At 39.5% G+C, this 17988-nt stretch overlaps 1 protein-coding gene across 14 annotated transcripts in view; it reads left to right on the top strand.

Moving 5' to 3' along the window:
- The window catches only part of LOC118080205 (teneurin-2), a 475640-nt gene that overhangs the window by 432406 nt on the left and 25246 nt on the right, over positions 1-17988 (top strand). For 9 of the 14 annotated variants that reach the window (XM_088661757.1, XM_088661752.1, XM_088661761.1 and 6 more), the window contains 5 exons: positions 695-751; positions 4398-4630; positions 6170-6324; positions 6892-7766; positions 15920-16095. In XM_088661757.1, the coding sequence (XP_088517883.1) occupies positions 695-751; positions 4398-4630; positions 6170-6324; positions 6892-7766; positions 15920-16095 (1496 nt within the window). The remainder of the gene's footprint in view (positions 1-694; positions 752-4397; positions 4631-6169; positions 6325-6891; positions 7767-15919; positions 16096-17988) is intronic. The other 5 variants (XM_088661754.1, XM_088661755.1, XM_088661759.1 and 2 more) reach the window with 1 other exon arrangement.

Consider the following 17988-nt stretch of genomic DNA (forward strand, 5'->3'; position numbering starts at 1 on the left):
CTCTCTCCCACATGCTCCACTTCTGTGCCAGGGAACATCTTTGGCTGTATGGTTATTGTTCTTAGACCAGTATTAACACATACTTGCCCTGTTCAATGTTTTGAGTCAGCTTGCAATACTATTGCAGCATTGCATGTTATGATATTGTGCTAGCATTGCAGTTGTAGTGGCCTGCCCTAAAACGTATTTACCAGGGTAACCATAGGATAAGACTATAAGAATCTCACAATGTCACAGGCGCTCCCTCTGAAAACAGTTAACAAAAGATTGGATTTTTGTCGTATCTATATCTTCATCCACAGACATCCTCCAAAAATCTGGGTAACACCACCTAACTATTCTGTCCACAAGAATGCCTACTTCTGTACTTGTCTCAACATAACCCCTTGCTCATGGGGTTTGGTTTTGTTTATCTCAAAAATCCAAGAGTGTGGCTCTTCAGATGCCAGTAAGTCCAACTGCAGAGAAATAACTAGATCATTCACTTTCTGTCTTCGTCCTGCTGATTTTTAAAGCCTCTACTGGCTTTTAAAGTAGTTTGCCCCATATCACCCATGGCTGGCATCTGCAGAAATCTTGTTTAAAATACTCATTACATCTGCCTGTTTTTAGCCAGGCATGTTTGTGCAGGAACTTCTCCATTTAGTCCAGTTGTCTATTTGAATAGCTGAGGCTGACATTTCTAAATTTGCAGGTGGCTCACTGGCTCCACACCTCGAACAGCTGTCAAAACAGATTTATTAGAAATAAGGTAATACTTCAAGACATCCACTGACCCCACAAGATAGGGGGAAAACTTCAGCAGAACAATAGCTTAGCTTACTGTCAAATCTGGGAAACTTGTTGCTTGTTTCAGTTAGCATTACAGCCTTGCACAAATAATATAATGGGCTTTCTATGGTATGAAGACACAGAAAAAACAGGCTTACCTCAAAACTAAGGTATTATAATCTTGACTGCTGCAGCCCAATTCTATTGATGCACACTAATTTTGGGGGCACAAGCTACTGCTTGTACTGCTGCAGTTAGCACTTAATCCTATTTCTGACAAGGGAAACGAAACCATCCAATTGTGCCTCCCCAAAGAAAGTAATGGCGATGTTAGACCAGAGGCCTATAAGTTGTCCTCTTAGAGATGGATATATTATCAGCATCTTCTCCGAAGCAATGGAGACAACCTATAGCTATGCTTTTTTGGCGACTTGTTGGGGTGGTGTGAGATAACCAGAGGGCTGTTGATGCACCCAAGTGACATGGGCAGAAATAAGCTAAAGGCATGCAACCTATAAAATAGGAATCTGCTGTCAATTCCTGCTTCCAAATTAGAGTGCAGTAGCAATATCTTTCTGCTCCACTTCTGTCTGTTGCATAGTGCGTGAATGAATAGCTTGTGCTCAGTGAACCTTTTTGTTGCCATTGTATTCTCCATCAAATAACCTATGAAGGAGGTACAAGAACAGGAGCATTTTAAATACTCAACACTTTCGTGCATGGTTCAGGACTTTTACACTCTTACCTCCCCCTCTCCCCGATATATTCATGACTTTTCCAGGAGTCCCATTTTAATAACAATATGACCAAGAGCCCAGCCTCAAAACCTGTTTTTAATACCCCAAGATATCTCAATAGTGAAATAATTGTAAAAGGGGAAAGTGCTTTTTCATAAAGTGAATAGTTGACTATGGAATTCATTTCCACAAGATGCAATGATAGCCCACAACAGATGGCTTTTAAACAAATTAGACAAATTCCGGAATGATATAGCTATCAATAGCTACTAGTCATGATGGCTACAGGGCATCTCAGGCAGGTCTGGCGCTGAGGCGCGGAGATTGCTCCGGTGCCCCCGCAGCGCGCAGCATGGCTTCCGCGCGGCTTTGCCGCGAAGCGCCCCCCCTGCCGCCTAGACTGCACCTAGAGCCGGGCCTGGATGGCTATATAGTACCCCTAAATAAATGGGGAACAACAGCAAAAGAAAGCTACTGCCTCCCCATTTGTCTTGGTAGATTTCCCATAGGACTAGAAAGGGCTTTGGTCTAATCCAGCAGGGCTTTTCTCATGTTCATATGTACTGAGCATATGCTGCTAATTTTGTTGGATATTTTATATGAGGGGAGATCGATAAATAGTTTATAAATCATGAAATAAATTTTCCCTCCTACAGAGTAACCATTGTTATCCCGAAACATTTGCAATTAGGAAGTAAGACTTCAAATTTTAAAGCCCCCACAAGGCCCTTTCAGGTGTGAAAGCTCTCACAGAATTGTGTGGTTTGCAGTTTGCCCTGCCTCCCACCATTCAGATCCCAGCTGCCTTCAGGCATTGGAGAATAAGATCTGCAGTGCTGAGCCTGCTATATTCCTGTACAGTATAGCATTTTCACGGGGGAGCCAGCTGATGGAAATTTGACAGATAGGGTGGGGCAAGCAAGGGCATTGTTGCTGACTCCTTATTACACGAACTCTATAATGCCTGAATCCAGTAGTTCACAGTTTAGAAACTAAAAGCTGGCTACCACTTTTGCCACTATACTGGTGTTTTTATGCCACAAGTACACAGATTTGGGATCTTAGCTGTTTTTCCATCTGTGTCCTTAGAGTTTAAAAGAAAAAAAATCAGGACAGCATTTCAGTATCACAAAGTATGTATTTATATAGTGCAGCAAAGGGTTTTATGTCAGATTGAGGGTGAAAACTTACATGCATTCAAAAGTGTGATGGAGTGGTGTCAACATGCATTTGCTTCATTTTGAGGCATTTGTTTTCAGGTCAGAGAATGTGAATAAAACCCAATTCCACCACACTTAGGATACCCTGGTTGTGTTCTGAAAGCACATGAGGCCACCATGTTGCTGCAGCTGAGCAGGCCTCAGTCTGGTCAGTACATGACTAAATGACCATCTGGGAACTACTTGTACACCACTTTGGGTTCCATGACAGAAGAAAAGTGGAGTAAAAAGGCAAGAAAATAGATAGGTAGGTAGGTAGGTAGGATGTATGTATGTCAGTCTATTCTCAAAGTAATGTGGAAGTAGTCCACAGAGCATAGGATTTATCAGACGGAGAGTGATTTAGAATGTTTTTATTCTGAGCAATAAAAAAGACTTTTCTGTCTTGCTTCTTCAGTACCGTACTAACCTTAAAAGTGAGGTCAGCATTTTGAATACCTAAATGGTAGTGTTCTGTAATAGAGTTCTGTAACGCTTTATAATAAGATGGTCAGTTTATTATGGTTAGAGGTTACTCTAACCATCATAAACTGACCATCTTATTATAAAGCATTACAGAACTCTTTATTTTTTTTTATTTTTTTTTTAAAACCCATATCTATGAAGAGTGAAGAATGAGATGGGAAAGGGCTGCAATTAAAAATTATGAGATTATTCGTCTTTTATGCAGCTTCAGGGCAAGCTGTAGTGTATTCTATTATTTGGCACAGTGGGAAGACAGCTAAAGAAGACATCTCACATTGGCTTCCCATATATTTTGCATTTGTGGCTACATTATTTTTCAAACCTCTGTACCTAAATGAAACAGCCATGCTCTGTAAAATAGATGGATTCACATGGGTGGTAAAAAGCAATCCATAAATGGAAGCTAATGAGAACCATATATATCTTCAGTGTCCAAATTATTGAGATATAAAACAATTTCCAGTTGTCAAAAAGATATAGAATGATGTAATATTCAGAGGAAGATTGACTAGAAGCCAAGGTGAACTGGTCTTGTACAAGGCAGACACTTCCTAACAGTTAGTGAGTGTAGCTGTTAAGAGCCAGTGTCTAACGCATCTAGCCCAATCGTGTGCAAGTTTACTCACAAGTAAATCCCACTGAATTCAATAGAACTTCTTTTCTGTAAAGTGTGCATGGGATTGCAGACATAATTTGAGATGAGACACCTTGCCAGAGTTTATTAAATTACATAAATTGCTATGTCATTACCTTCTACCCAGCAGCCCCTGTTCAGATTAATTTATTTATTTGTCACTTTTTTATCCAGCCCTTCATCCAAGTTGGTATCCATGGCATTACCTACGTAGTCCTCACAGCAACCTGTGAAGTAAGAGCAGGCTCAGAGATAGTGACTTGCCCCAGGCTAACAAATGACACAGAAGGGATTTGATGCTGAGTTTCTCACACCCAGACTCTACTCTACTATAACCAAATTAAGGGATGGGACTGAGAAAAGGCAGGCTTTGCCAAACCTAATGTTACACTGTTGTGGGGTGGAGGGCGGAGGGTGGGAGTCACCCTCAGACAGAAGGTGGTGGGACTGATACTATCTACATTTCTTGCCCAAGACTACCCCTGTCATATCCCAGTTCATTACTGACAAGAACTATGCTTTGTAGGGTCTGGTTTAGCCATTGTGTTTTCTCTTTCTTCTCTTCTAAAGCAACAACCCTGCCCACAAGTACTACCTAGCTGTGGATCCTGTTTCGGGCTCACTCTATGTATCAGACACCAACAGCCGTCGTATTTACAAAGTCAAAACCCTTACTGGTGCAAAAGACCTAGCTGGAAATTCTGAAGTAGTGGCAGGTACAGGGGAGCAGTGTCTGCCTTTTGATGAAGCCAGGTGTGGTGACGGAGGGAAAGCAGTGGATGCAACTTTAATGAGCCCACGAGGTAAGGGATTATAAAAGGTTGCACAAACTATAATCTGAAACTAGACTGAATCTATATATAATTACCTGGCAATTAAAACACTGCTTGCTGACTTATTTTTTAATCTGTGGTTGAATCACAGCAGGTTGGCAAGTGTTTCCACAGGCAATTCTTTTGCTTGCTGCCCCTGTTCCTTTGCAAAACAACAACAACCTTCACATTCCATTGTGTAGAAGAAGTACAAACAATCAGGATTGTCTGAAGCAAAATCTTTTTGGAGATGCAAAAATGTCTGCTATTTTGGGCAAAGGTGGTTGGCACTGTCTGGTCTATATCCTGTTTCTGCAAAAGAAACAAAAGACAGACTTTATTATCCATTTTAATAATATGTAATTTTTAAAAAAATGAAAAGACTGTATGGAATAATGGTTCTTAGGTTAATGTTTTCTTTGCTTGCTTGTCAATATTGCACTTTAAAAAACTGCAGCCTAAGTGCCTATGCTTCAGCTAGTCTTCCCTTTGGGAATGAATGAAAGTACAGCAGAAGAAATATAAACGAACACTGAATAAAAGAAATGTCTACCTATTGGAAGAGTATAAATTCCAGCTTCAGTAGCTCATATAAATAAATAATTCTGACTCAATAAATTTGAAAGGCACAGCTGTAGCGAACCATAAAAATCTGACATTCAAATACTTAGGATATTTTTCAATACAGTATAAAAATGATAAACATTAATTTTATAACTTGAATGTTCCTCTTAAAATAAACCAATATGAAGTCCTATAGCTTTTTTCCTGCAGCAAGAGGTTTCTTTCATTGCACTAATTAAATTCACCTTAGTGGCACCAAACACAGACGCTATTACCTTAGGCAGCATAACTAGTGGTACTTTTCCTTACCAAAACTGCCTTGGTGCACATGCTTCTGTAGCTCAAGGACAGTAACATCTGAAGGAAAGGAAGAAGCACTTATAGGATAAGAAGGTAGCATTTACACATGTACTTGTTCAGGCATACACACACGTGCATATGCACATGGGTATCCAGCCAAAATGTGTTTACTAAGATCTTGTGACTGGAGTCACAGTGCACCAGGGGGAGGTTGCCTTGCCTAATGACTGGAGATTGGCTACAGTATCTACAGTAGTAACAGTTTTTGGTGGGGCAACGAAAGCTCAGATTTATTACAGCATAGAGAACAAACAGATACTAAGACTGTACAGATACAAAGCGGACTAGATGGACAGTTATTTCAATTAGTTTATTTTCTGCAAAAAAATATTGAAAAGTAGTGTCAGCTTTATATATTTTTATATAATAACAGGAAACTACTGGTGTTAATATTAGCTTGTAAATTAATTTGTTGAGAATTTAGAACCAAAGAGTTCATTCACTCTAATGGAGCACTCTTTTGAAATGGTTGAAATGGTGTCGTACTTCGGCTCAAAAAGTCAGAAGCAAATACTTACAAGTGAGGGACACCTACAATAATTGGTGAATTTATCAGCAAACCATGAGGTCAGACAACTCATTTTTACTTTCTTTGCACCCTGGTAGGAATCGCAGTAGATAAGTATGGCCTTATGTATTTTGTTGATGCTACAATGATCCGAAAAGTTGATCAGAATGGAATCATATCAACTCTGCTTGGCTCTAACGACCTAACTGCTGTTCGGCCACTAAGCTGTGATTCCAGCATGGATGTTACCCAGGTAGAGTGTTACTTCTTGTTTGTAATAAAACAGATGGTTATTTATTTTGGATAAATGCCTAGTTATTCTCCCTAGGTAACACTATGTATTCCAATCTGATGGGGAAAGGGGTTTTTGAATGTGTTGATGATGAAATACAGTTACTGATATAACAAACAAGTTTTCTCTGCAGCAGATGACATATCTCAGTGATAGAAAAATAGAGCTGTGGTCATATTGTGTTTAATTGGCTTTGCTTTTCCTATATATCTTTGAAGCCTTAAGTCCCATGTACTGCATATATCATTACTCAGTGTAGGCACTGTGTGTAGTTTTAATAAATAGAGAAAAGAAATGTGTCCAAGTGAACTACACACAGCATAGCTCTTTTGAGTTGCTCAGTTAAGATTTGAGCAATTAGTTGTTATTTCATACATTGAATAATAGAATTGTAGAGTTGGAAGGGATCATGTGGGTTATCTAGTCCAACCCCCCTGAATGCAGGAATCTCAACACATAATTTATATGCGTTCAAATAAATGTCCAGATTGTTCTAAAACCAGTCCTAATTTATTGTGCCTCTTGTAGGTGCGCCTGGAGTGGCCAACTGACCTTGCTGTTAATCCAATGGATAACTCCCTGTATGTATTGGAGAACAATGTCATTTTGCGGATCACCGAGAACCATCAGGTTAGCATCATTGCTGGCCGTCCAATGCACTGCCAGGTTCCTGGTATAGACTACTCTCTCAGCAAACTGGCCATTCATTCTGCACTGGAGTCAGCCAGTGCCATTGCCATCTCACACACTGGAATTCTTTACATCAGTGAAACAGATGAGAAAAAAATAAACCGGCTTCGCCAGGTCACCACGAATGGCGAGATTTGCCTCTTGGCTGGGGCAGCTTCAGACTGCGACTGCAAAAATGATGTCAACTGTAATTGCTATGCAGGCGACGATGCTTATGCCACTGATGCCATCTTAAATACCCCATCTTCCTTAGCTGTGGCACCAGATGGCACTATTTACATAGCAGATCTTGGAAATATACGTATCAGGGCTGTCAGCAAAAACAAACCTGTTCTTAACTCTTTCAACCAATATGAAATTGCATCTTCAGGAGAGCAGGAACTGTATGTCTTCAACATTGACGGTATCCACCAATATACCCTCAGCCTTGTTACGGGAGAATATCTATATAATTTCACCTATAGTGCCGATAATGATGTGACGGAGGTGATTGATAACAATGGCAACTCTCTAAAAATTCGGCGGGATACCAGTGGAGCACCACGTCATTTTCTAATGCCCGACAATCAAATAGTGACTCTTGCTGTTGGCACAAATGGTGGGCTTAAGGTAGTGTCAACCCAGACCTTGGAACTTGGATTAATGACTTATCATGGGAACAGTGGTCTCTTGGCAACAAAAAGTGATGAGACAGCATGGACAACCTTTTATGAGTAAGGCTCTTTTCAAAATAATGTTGCACATTCATTTTGTGTCTAGGTGATAAGTAGGACCTCATGGTGGTTCAAGGACAAGGCAGCATATTCTGTGCCTCAAAAGACCACTAGTTTTGCACACATTTTCTTATTTGGCATTATCAACTCTAAATTCAGTTGGGGGATGTTTACGTAATTGAAAACTGCTTTTCAAGGTCCAAATGTGGCGAGGTCAAAGGAGGAGGCTTGAGATGGGTGAAAAAAATTTCAGGTAAGGATAGACTGGTGGAGAATTATACAGAGAAGAACCATCCTGTGAATTAACTGGTGGTCTTTGTTTTAGAGAAAAGCATAGGAACATATAAAACTGCCTTATACAGAGTTAGAGCAGCCGTTCATCTAACTTAGCATTGCCTATACTCACAGGCAGCAGCTCCTACAGTTGCAGATATGACATTCCTATCCCTACCTGGATTGAGCTCCAAACCTTATGCATGCAAGACAGATAGTTGAATACTGAGCTCTGGCCCTTCCCCCAAAATATCTGCCTTTAAATTTTATTTATTTATTTACAAATGTGCACATCTTTTCAATTTGGATAACTGCTAATGTTTTGAATGTCCTTTGGAGAAACAGTTGTACTACAGTGCCCAGCAGCCTGAAATGCAACTACAATTTATGGATGTTTAGGATGCATGCATATGTAAAGCAGCTGCCAGGTTAGGACCCAGCTTTCATGATCCTGCATGCCACGGCAGAGAATATTTCCCATACTTTCTCTGCCCAACTCATAACCTAATAAATGATGGCTACACCCTACTAAGCTTTCTTTCTCCAGGGATTTCAATACTGCAGTTTCTTTTAGAACTCAGATGACAAGTCTTGCTGTTCAAATGGGCAGGATATTGGGACCGTGCTCTACCGGTATCTGGGCAGATAAAGCATTGATTGACTTTGCTGATTGCTCATTCCTGAGATTGTTGAGGAAATTGGATCCTAAGGTATCTGAAAGAAATTCAGTGTGACTTATATAATTTCTAGAGAACTCAAAATTACACTCGTTCCAGGAACTAGTAGATGAGAAAGACAAAATTTCCTCTTTAACTGAAACAGATGACAGATAAGGTATTAGGGTGTGTGTGCGTGTGTATGCGTGTCTGCACAAGAAAACCAGTGTCATTAACCAATGTTTTTCCAAAGATCGTCCTCAGCTATATATTTTGCCACTGTTGTAGAATTTCTTCAAGTAAGTGACATTCTGCAAATACTGATTATAAAAAATATGAATATACAGATAGACTATTATGTAGATGATTACAGGTAAAATGTTTAGCTGCCTACTGATAGTTATGTGGCATCTCTTGTCCTTTATATGGAGTTCACACCTTCTAAGAAAGCACATCAACTTGCCATGTGACACAGTAGGCTGGGGTGGTTAGTATTCATAAGTAGAGTCCTTGTCAGGGAAGTATCCATCCCCACTGTTGGAAATCAAATATTTTCCAAGATAAGATTGCTTTTGATAGCACTTATTGACAGCCACCCAGCTATCTGTCAGTTGTAAATGGAAAAAGATTAATCCACCATCTATTAAGAAATGGTATATGGGATTAGGCTACATGGTCAAACTAACCAATGTGATAAGATTAAGAGAGAGGAAGCAACAAAATGATTTGTTTAAACATAAATGGAGCTTGTTTATTCACTACAAGAATGGCAAGGTACAGGAAGGACTTAAGCCACATGCTCTGTTAGGAACAATATGATCAGTAAGTTGTTTTTTGGTTTTCTTTTTTCCCCTTTCTTTTTCTTTTGCCCCCTAAAATAAAATTTATTTATTTTTGAGAGTTTAAAAGAATGATCTAAATGTTTACTATTAGCTTACATACACCCTTAACATTACTCTGATTTGTTTTCCTTTTCCATTTTGTAGGTACAATATGTAAGGATTACTATGATTAATGTACTTCCCACTGGTGATTAATTATAATTGTATTATTTATTGTATTAACATATTTACCTTGGGAAGAATTCAGTGCCACGCTCTTCTGATTGTTCCATCAGCACAGGCATTCCTGCTTGCCAGACAATCCCCCTGCATGCTGTTCCTGGGGTTCTCCTGAACCTCCAGACCAGATTTGGAGGAAGGAGGGGGGGGGGAAATGCCCTCACACAGGCTTCCACTAGTGCCAGGTTACTTGAATCTGGGCTCTTGGGTTGTATTAAACCAAACCCTACTCAGTCTACCAATTGAAATTAATTAACCTAAGTTATGCCATAAATGAATCATAGAATTGTAAAGTTGGAAGGGATCCTGAGAGTCATCTAGTCTAGTCTGCAGGAATCCTCAGCTGAAGCATCCATGACAGGTGGCCATCCATCCTCTGCTTAAAAACCTCCAAGGAACGAGAGTCCACAACCTGCTGAGAGAATCTGTTCCACTGTAAAACAGCTCTTACTGTCAGAAAGTTCTTCCTGATGTTTAGTCAGAATCTCCTTTCTTGTCACTTGAAGCCATTGGTTCAAGTCCTACCCTCTAAGCAGAAGAAAACAAGCTTGCTCCATCTTCCATGTAACAGCCCTTAAGATATTTGAAGATGGCTATCATCTCTCCTCTTGGGTCTCCTCCCCCCCCCCCCCCAGCTAAACATCCTCAAATGCCTCAGCCATTTCTCATAAGGCTTGGTTTCCAGACCCTTGCCTTGAGCATTGTGGTGGCCACCACACATTTTCCAGCTTGTCAATATTCTTCTTAAATTGTGGCTCCATGTTCATTAACATCAGTGACTTTTCTCTAGTATTGAATCCCACCCCTACTTTTTTCATGCTTATATATGTTTGTATGGTATTAAAAAGGCAAACAAAACTTTTTTTTTGCAATAGATCTGCTTGCTGGGGAAAGCTTCCATCTTAAGGGGAAGTCTGGACTGGCAGCAGATCTATGCGCAAGGAAGCACCCTAGCCTTCTGTTTCACTTAAGTAAGGTCAGCCCACTGTTCTTCACAGCGGCTCAGTATAGAGATAATAATGCTAAGCTATTGTTTAGAAATATGTGAGTGAGCCTGGGCAAGCCTCAGGCTTGCATATTTGGCTGTTTATTTCTCCTCTGATGCAGCCACAAATAAATTGGAAGCATCTATTTCCTGGTTTAAACTAATTGTAGTTTTTTGTTACATTCAGACTGGGTCAAGCTATCTTTAGTTTATACTGTGGCTTACTGAAACAGGCCAAGGTCAAACCCAGACTTATTATCCTGGGTTGTTTCAATAAATGCTAGTTTAAATTATTTATGATCCATATCAATTTTGCATACATTCTATCCCATTTCTGCATTAGTCTGCATTTTTTATTAAAAAATCTGCATGAAAATTTGTATTTAATACACTTTTTTTCTTTTACTAAAATGCACATTATAATGCATTTTGGTATGCTTTGCGAGCCAAGAACTGTATTACAGAATTCAGAGAAGTGTGATAATTACGTTTCAGTTAGTATAGGAGATGTGGATCAGGTCTGTTTGCACTGGAATTAATAAAAGCCAAATTCTTCAAGCTTCCTTAGTTTTAACAAACCAAAATTCACTGGTTCAGACATAATGACAAACTAGAGTTACTTTCAGCTAGGTAGTGGATTCTTCGAATCTCCTTGTGGCTGTAGCAGAGGAGTGGTGTGTGAAGAGGTTTTACATATGCACTGGACTAATGTGTCTACAGACATCAAACAAACATTGTAGCGAAGTACATTCCTCTTCATTTTATCAGTGCCTCCTCCAGAAAATGAATATAACTATTTCAGCTTTTCCTGAGGGAAAAAAACTGATGCAAAGACACCCTATGTACCGTATGTTTCATGTCTCCCCCTAAAAAATAAACATTTCTTTTTAGAAGACTCGATACCATTAGATCAGGCTACATACTTGTTGGTAATTAATAATCATTACGTGGAATCTTCAAAGTATATACCCCCATAATGTGTACACCAGACAATTATATTCAAGGACATAAAAAGTCACATAGCTGATATACAGTAGTTGGAAACTAGCTACCATTTCTAAAGCTATCCTTTTTTTAAAGGTTTTGATGGAGTTTATCAATGGACTGGAGAGCACTGCCACCTGCTGATCATTTTGTAGAATAGCCACTTGTAAATATGTGTTTCATGGATCTTGCTGATAGAGTTACATTATTATTTTTGGGACCAGGAGATGTGTGACCACCTTGTCATTCCTTGTCTGAAAGACAGTTTGCAATGATATTGAAACAGGCTTCATCTAGAGTAGTATGAAGCAGTTTCATGAACAGTAAACTACTGGAGGTTTTTAAGCAGAGCTTAGAAGGCCATCTGTCATGTATTGAGATTCCTGCATTGTAGGGGGTTGGACTAGATGACCCCCCAGTATCCCTTCCAACAGTATGATTCTGTGATTCGGTACTGCATAGTTTGTTGGGTTTTTTTGGCTCACTAGTGCAGGCATACAAATATACACCTTTTAGAGCTAACTGTGGTTACAAAAATAAAGAAATGCTTATTTGGTGAATAATAAAAATTTATGATTAAGTTAATAACTAACAGCAGATTTGTGCAGTGTAACTTTGAGGGGGATCACACTTTAGAGTGCTCCCATTAGATAATGGCAGAGTTAGGTGCTCCTGTGATAGAATAACTCACCGATTTTGAAAACACTGAATAGGATTTAATTTTGTGCCTATGGATGATGTGAAAACAGTCTAATGGGTATATTGGCTAAAATGCTCCATGGACATTCTGTTGAGCCTTGTATATTTTAAGTGCCAAGTTGCTGGCTAACCCCACTAAGGCATGAATTGGCACAGGCAAATGTAAGATTTGCAACAACAAAAATAGCAGTCGGGCATAACCATGCATAAGGGACACCCAAAACAATCCAAGATACTAGGAGCAATTTGAGCAACCTGAAATACGTTAGGAAAAATAGTAGCAGGATTCATGGAATCATAGAATTTTAGAGTTGAAAGGGACCCCAAAGGTCAACTAGTACAGCCCCCTGTAATGCAGGAATCTTTTGTCCAACGTGAGCCTCGAACCCACAACCCTGAGATTAAAAGTCTCATTCATGTAAACCAATGTCTCCTAAATTAATGAACATGGTGTAGAATCTGACATGTGAACGTCTGGCAATTACTTTAACTATAGGGCTAATTTGTAGTAATACATTACATCATTTAGAAATAAACACCACATGCTGAAAGGAACTACCATGGCCATAAAGTGATCCCATTCTCCTGCCCATCCTCAGTTTCTTCTAACTAATGTTCCTAGATCAGGGCATTTTCTTCAGATTAATGACTCTCTAGCATTTCTGAGATACTAACTCCTCCCAGCCGCTCATCAGTTCCCAGGAAATGTCCTGCTCCATCATAGTTATTGCTTAATAAATGTATTTATAGCTGCCTACTGCCTGGGTCCGTGCAATAATTAAGTCACATTATTGAGCACCTAATGCAACCCAGTCAGGAGGACTCGTTTCCAGATAATGACAAGCATGTTTCCAGGACAGCAGCTGCCATTCCCCATATGCTGTTCAGTCTGCTGCTTACCTTTCCTCCTGGACAAGTCTAGAAAGAGTTACACAATGGGACAATTTGCCAGTTTCAGTTATTAGTGCCTCATTAACACATCACTATTCCCCCTTGCTCCCCCCTTGTCTCTTGAGAAACAGATAACATTAATTTTCTGCTCCTCCCAAAAAATTGCTGTTCCAGAGGTTTTTTTTTTAAAAAAAAATGATCAAAGCAATTTGCACCAAATGACTTTTTTCTTCTGCCAAATGAAGTAATTTTTATCATATACATAATTTCAAATTGCTTTATTAAATCCTGTTATGCCATGAGAGAAGGCATTAATAGCTCTATTCCCCGAACAATGATTGGTGTTTTCTATTGCTTCAGGAGTAGATACCACCCACTTTTTCTCAGTACTGTAGTTCTTTTTGTGAGGTTCTCCTCCTGATAAAATGGTATTGCTTATTTCTGAACCCCTTCTGCTTGCATATTTGCTTATTAATTCATCTCGAGATTTTTTTTAAAATTCTGTTCTGCAGCCAAAAAAAGTCTCACAGAGCAGAAAAAAGGAGGAACAAAGACAATCCCTGCCATCAAGGATTGTGAAGGCTAGGTAGACCAAAGAAACACACACACACACACACACACACACAGGCTGCAATTCTGAGGCTTAGGGGACTGTGGGGACGGAGGCAGAAGGTGATTTTTCTGCCTTATCCAGTGTCCTGCCACAAAGGGGAGGAAATAAGCAAGGTTGGATTACATCAGCTCCTCAGCGGGTGTACTTTTCTTGTTAGTTTGGGGATGTGTTGGGACTGGGGAGGCTATGCATTCTTTGGATCAATGCTTTCTCCCGCTCCTCTCCCTGGCATGCTCTCCTTTTGACCCTAGCGACCTCACTTTCTCTGACATCAGTATGGCAAATGTCTCTGAAGTTGCCACAGGAGTGAGGAGGGGGAAACCGGCATCAGATTGCCCTCTCTGTCAAAACTGCGCCTCTGTCCTTCTGACACAAAGATCTGCCTAACCTTATAACTGAGTGTAGCATTATGCATTTCAATTGGAGCTGCAGTAACTGCAGAGTAAAGATTTCTCCAACATAGAGTACCCTTTATCTTCAAAATGTATAGCATTTGGTCACAGCAGATCCCGAACTTGTCCAGAGGCTGCTCCCCCACGGTGGAAGCAGAACTGTAGCTACCGTAGGTGATCTTCCACCCCTGGCAGAACCATCCAGATTGTGCCCCCTAGCCACAGACAAAGCAGCTCTTCTTTCCGCCTCTCCTCCAACCCCCAACCCCCCAATTCCACCCATTCAATTCACCCTCTATTTAAAACCATTTCTTATGAGGCAATAATCAATAGTTAGATTTATGGACATATCTTTAGCCAATTTTGTGTGGCCCCCATCGCTTGCGCCCCTGGCGGGGGCCCACCTCGGGCACACACACACACACACACACACACACACACACACACACACACAGCTACGGCCCTGGGTGGGAGCCAGCAACTTCCAGACTAACCAAAATAGCTACAGAAACAAGGAAATCAGGACACACAGTTTCCCCTAAATATCACTTTTATTTGTGGTCAACGTATTGGTCCTATTCACTAGCTCATTTCACACATAATACCAAGTCACAGTAAGAAAAACATGATAAAATTCAGACCTCACAACTTACGTAGCACACTGGTTATTGCATTTTATAGCAAGTCATGATTTGGAATGTAGTGGATGTAACCACTAACTATAGGTTGTATTTGCTGTCCAAACCAAAACTGCAAATCATTCTTTGTGAGATACTAACATAATTTGCTGGTTCAGATGCAATGGCAAATGGTATATCTTAGATGAGTTATTGCACAAGTGCATATCAGGAGAAGGAAGCACATGAACAGAAGTGGTTTGCCTGAGATACAATGCCCTGATATGCACCTGTGAGCTAACTCTTCTGATATGTAGGTAAAAATGTTGCTATTTTTGAATGTTAAATTATTTACATTTAAAGCTTTTAAAATTTATTGCTTTTTTGCAATTTAGATTTTAACATTTCCAAGAGTGACATTTGGACTTTGCTTATTCTTCCTTCTCCCAACTGAAATTTCTGCTGTCCCTCTCACAGACATTTCCAGGCAGATAATGTCACTGCACACTTGAAAGAATGAAATTCTCTGCAATATTTTTTTTTTAGTTTATCTTATGAGCGGAAAATGCAAATAATGGTTGCTCAGTAAGCAGAGGCAAAGAGAAGATGTTCTTGCACTCTGTAAATATATCAGGAAGAAAAACTGAGTATCCAAATAACCGTTCTCCAGGAAGATTCATAGGGAAAAGGGCATCCCCAGAGGTTTGCTAGATGCAGCATACTCCTTTCTGGTCCTAGGGTTCTATTAGCCTTGACACATGAATCTAACAGTTAATTGTTTCTCTAAAATGCTTTGATACTGGAGAATTTTGTACATCATTCATCTTTGCTGTAATAATTTGCTCCTGTGATATTTTTATTTCCATTCTCTAGACTTTCACATCAATTTCATATTTTTTAACTTAAGAAAGTACAAGTATATATTGGCTCCATTCATTTTTGAAAAGTTAAATGTGTGGGACTTCTTTCTTGCATCTTTTAGTTATGACCATGAAGGACGCCTAACCAATGTGACTCGCCCTACTGGTGTAGTAACCAGCCTTCATCGTGAAATGGAAAAGTCCATTACTATTGATATTGAAAACTCCAACCGGGACGATGATGTCACTGTAATTACCAATCTCTCCTCTGTGGAGGCATCCTACACAGTTGTTCAAGGTATAGAAATGCTTCTCAAAAGACTCATTATCCAATAACTCTTCAAGCAAAGATATCTTACCTAATGTACATGCCTCAAGGAGGAGGAAAACTCTTTCCTTCAGTTTTCTTTTGACTGATGCAACAGTCACATTGAAGAAACCTTCCTAGTGGAGATTCTCTTCCGTGAGCTTTATTAAGTCCCTGTCTTTTTGTGGTTTGTTTTAGGGAACTTTTAGTTACTTGGTTTATAGTAATTAGATGGGTTTTTTTCGTGATTTGTGGTTGTTTATTTTAATCAGTTTGCTTCTTCCTTTGCCATGTGCACCTATGGGGCAGTGGGTTTTGTTTCACAAGTATTTACAGTGATGGAACTAAGGTACAGATCTCCAAAAGCTGTGATGGCTGCCTCATCTGTTTAGGAAATAAATCCTGCCCTCAGAGGAAGGAATTTGCTAAACAAGGTTGCAGGAACTGATTGGTCATCATATTTCTGTGCTTTTCTCTGGAAGTCAACTTTGCAGACATCTGAAATTATGGCCTTTGAGTTCACTTGCTTCCACCTCCCTTGTACTTGGGTTGTTGGCTCCCCCATGGGCACATGACACTTATTTGTTATAATTTAAAACTGCCCTTTTGGTAGCTGTTACATCAGCTAGCATGTGACTTATTCTGTAACTCACCATATCTTTGCAACCATAAAGATAAAGTGTTTTTATACCTTGATAATGATATTTTTTGCCTAAAGTTATATCCAATTCCATCTCAGTCAAGATATGGTTTTTCTGCATGTTTTCCTGACATGGAAAGCACTTTTCAATTCCCACATGTTTTGTGGGCTTTGCCCTGCCACCTTGATAGAATTTACCTGCACTCCATACGACTTGACCCAATGTAATGATGTTCATAAAGCTTTACATCTTGGGTGTATGAGCAAGGTCTGATGTATAATTCATTAGAGCTTTCTAAACAGGGTGTTGCTGTTTTTGCCTGAATACCAGTCACTAAGTGATGTTACCTTAGATGATCACAACTCACATACCTTTTCCCACTAAAGATGCCTCATTCTCAACTGGGACATTTTTCATGTCTCAGTCATGAGGCAAGGGACATTATTTTCCCCCTTGAGGCATGTGCAGCAATTAAATACTTGTACCTTGAGGGAACAGGCATGAGTGTCTTATCCTGAACTTCTACTCTTGAAAGTTTCCAGGGCATGATCTGCACAGATGCAGGGAACAGATGTGTGAGTGCATTACCATGCACACAAAAATCAAGTACAGCCCAAAAGTAGAATGATGAAGAGGTCCCAACGAAAGAAGATTGGATATAGAAACTAATAGAGTATGCAGAAATGGCAAAACTTACCGGAAGAATAAGAAATCAAGAACAACACATTTTTTAGAAAGCAATAGAAGGGGTTTATTGAGTATTAACAAACAAACTGTAAACCGATCAAAACATTGGCAGGATTATTGTAAAAACCTGCAGATTTGAATATATATTATATATATATATATATATATATATATATATATATATATATATATATATGAGAATAGACGGTTGAAAGAATAAGTTAAGGCAGTTTGGAGTATGCAGGCAAGAATGAAAATAAATGTAAGGAACTGCAGAAAGAGGGAGAAGGGAGTCAAAATTGAAAATGTTGAAATTATGGTTAAATGATTGTAATGTATATAAATGAAAATTATAAATATTTTTTCTTTAAAAAATCAAGTACAGATGAGCAAGCTGGTTTTTCTCCTCATGGTATCTCTCCCTTGGGTCAGTTTAAAGCATTTTTATTCACTCATCTATTTTCCTGTGACCCATTTACCTCTAGTCTGAGGTCAGGAGAGAGTTGCCAAGAGAACTAACAATCTTGTTTATTCTGTTAAGGAAGGCTTAGATTTC

This window comes from Zootoca vivipara, chromosome 2 (assembly GCF_965207765.1).
Source record: "Zootoca vivipara chromosome 2, rZooViv2.hap1.1, whole genome shotgun sequence".
In the NCBI taxonomy this organism is placed as follows: Eukaryota; Metazoa; Chordata; class Lepidosauria; order Squamata; family Lacertidae; genus Zootoca; species Zootoca vivipara.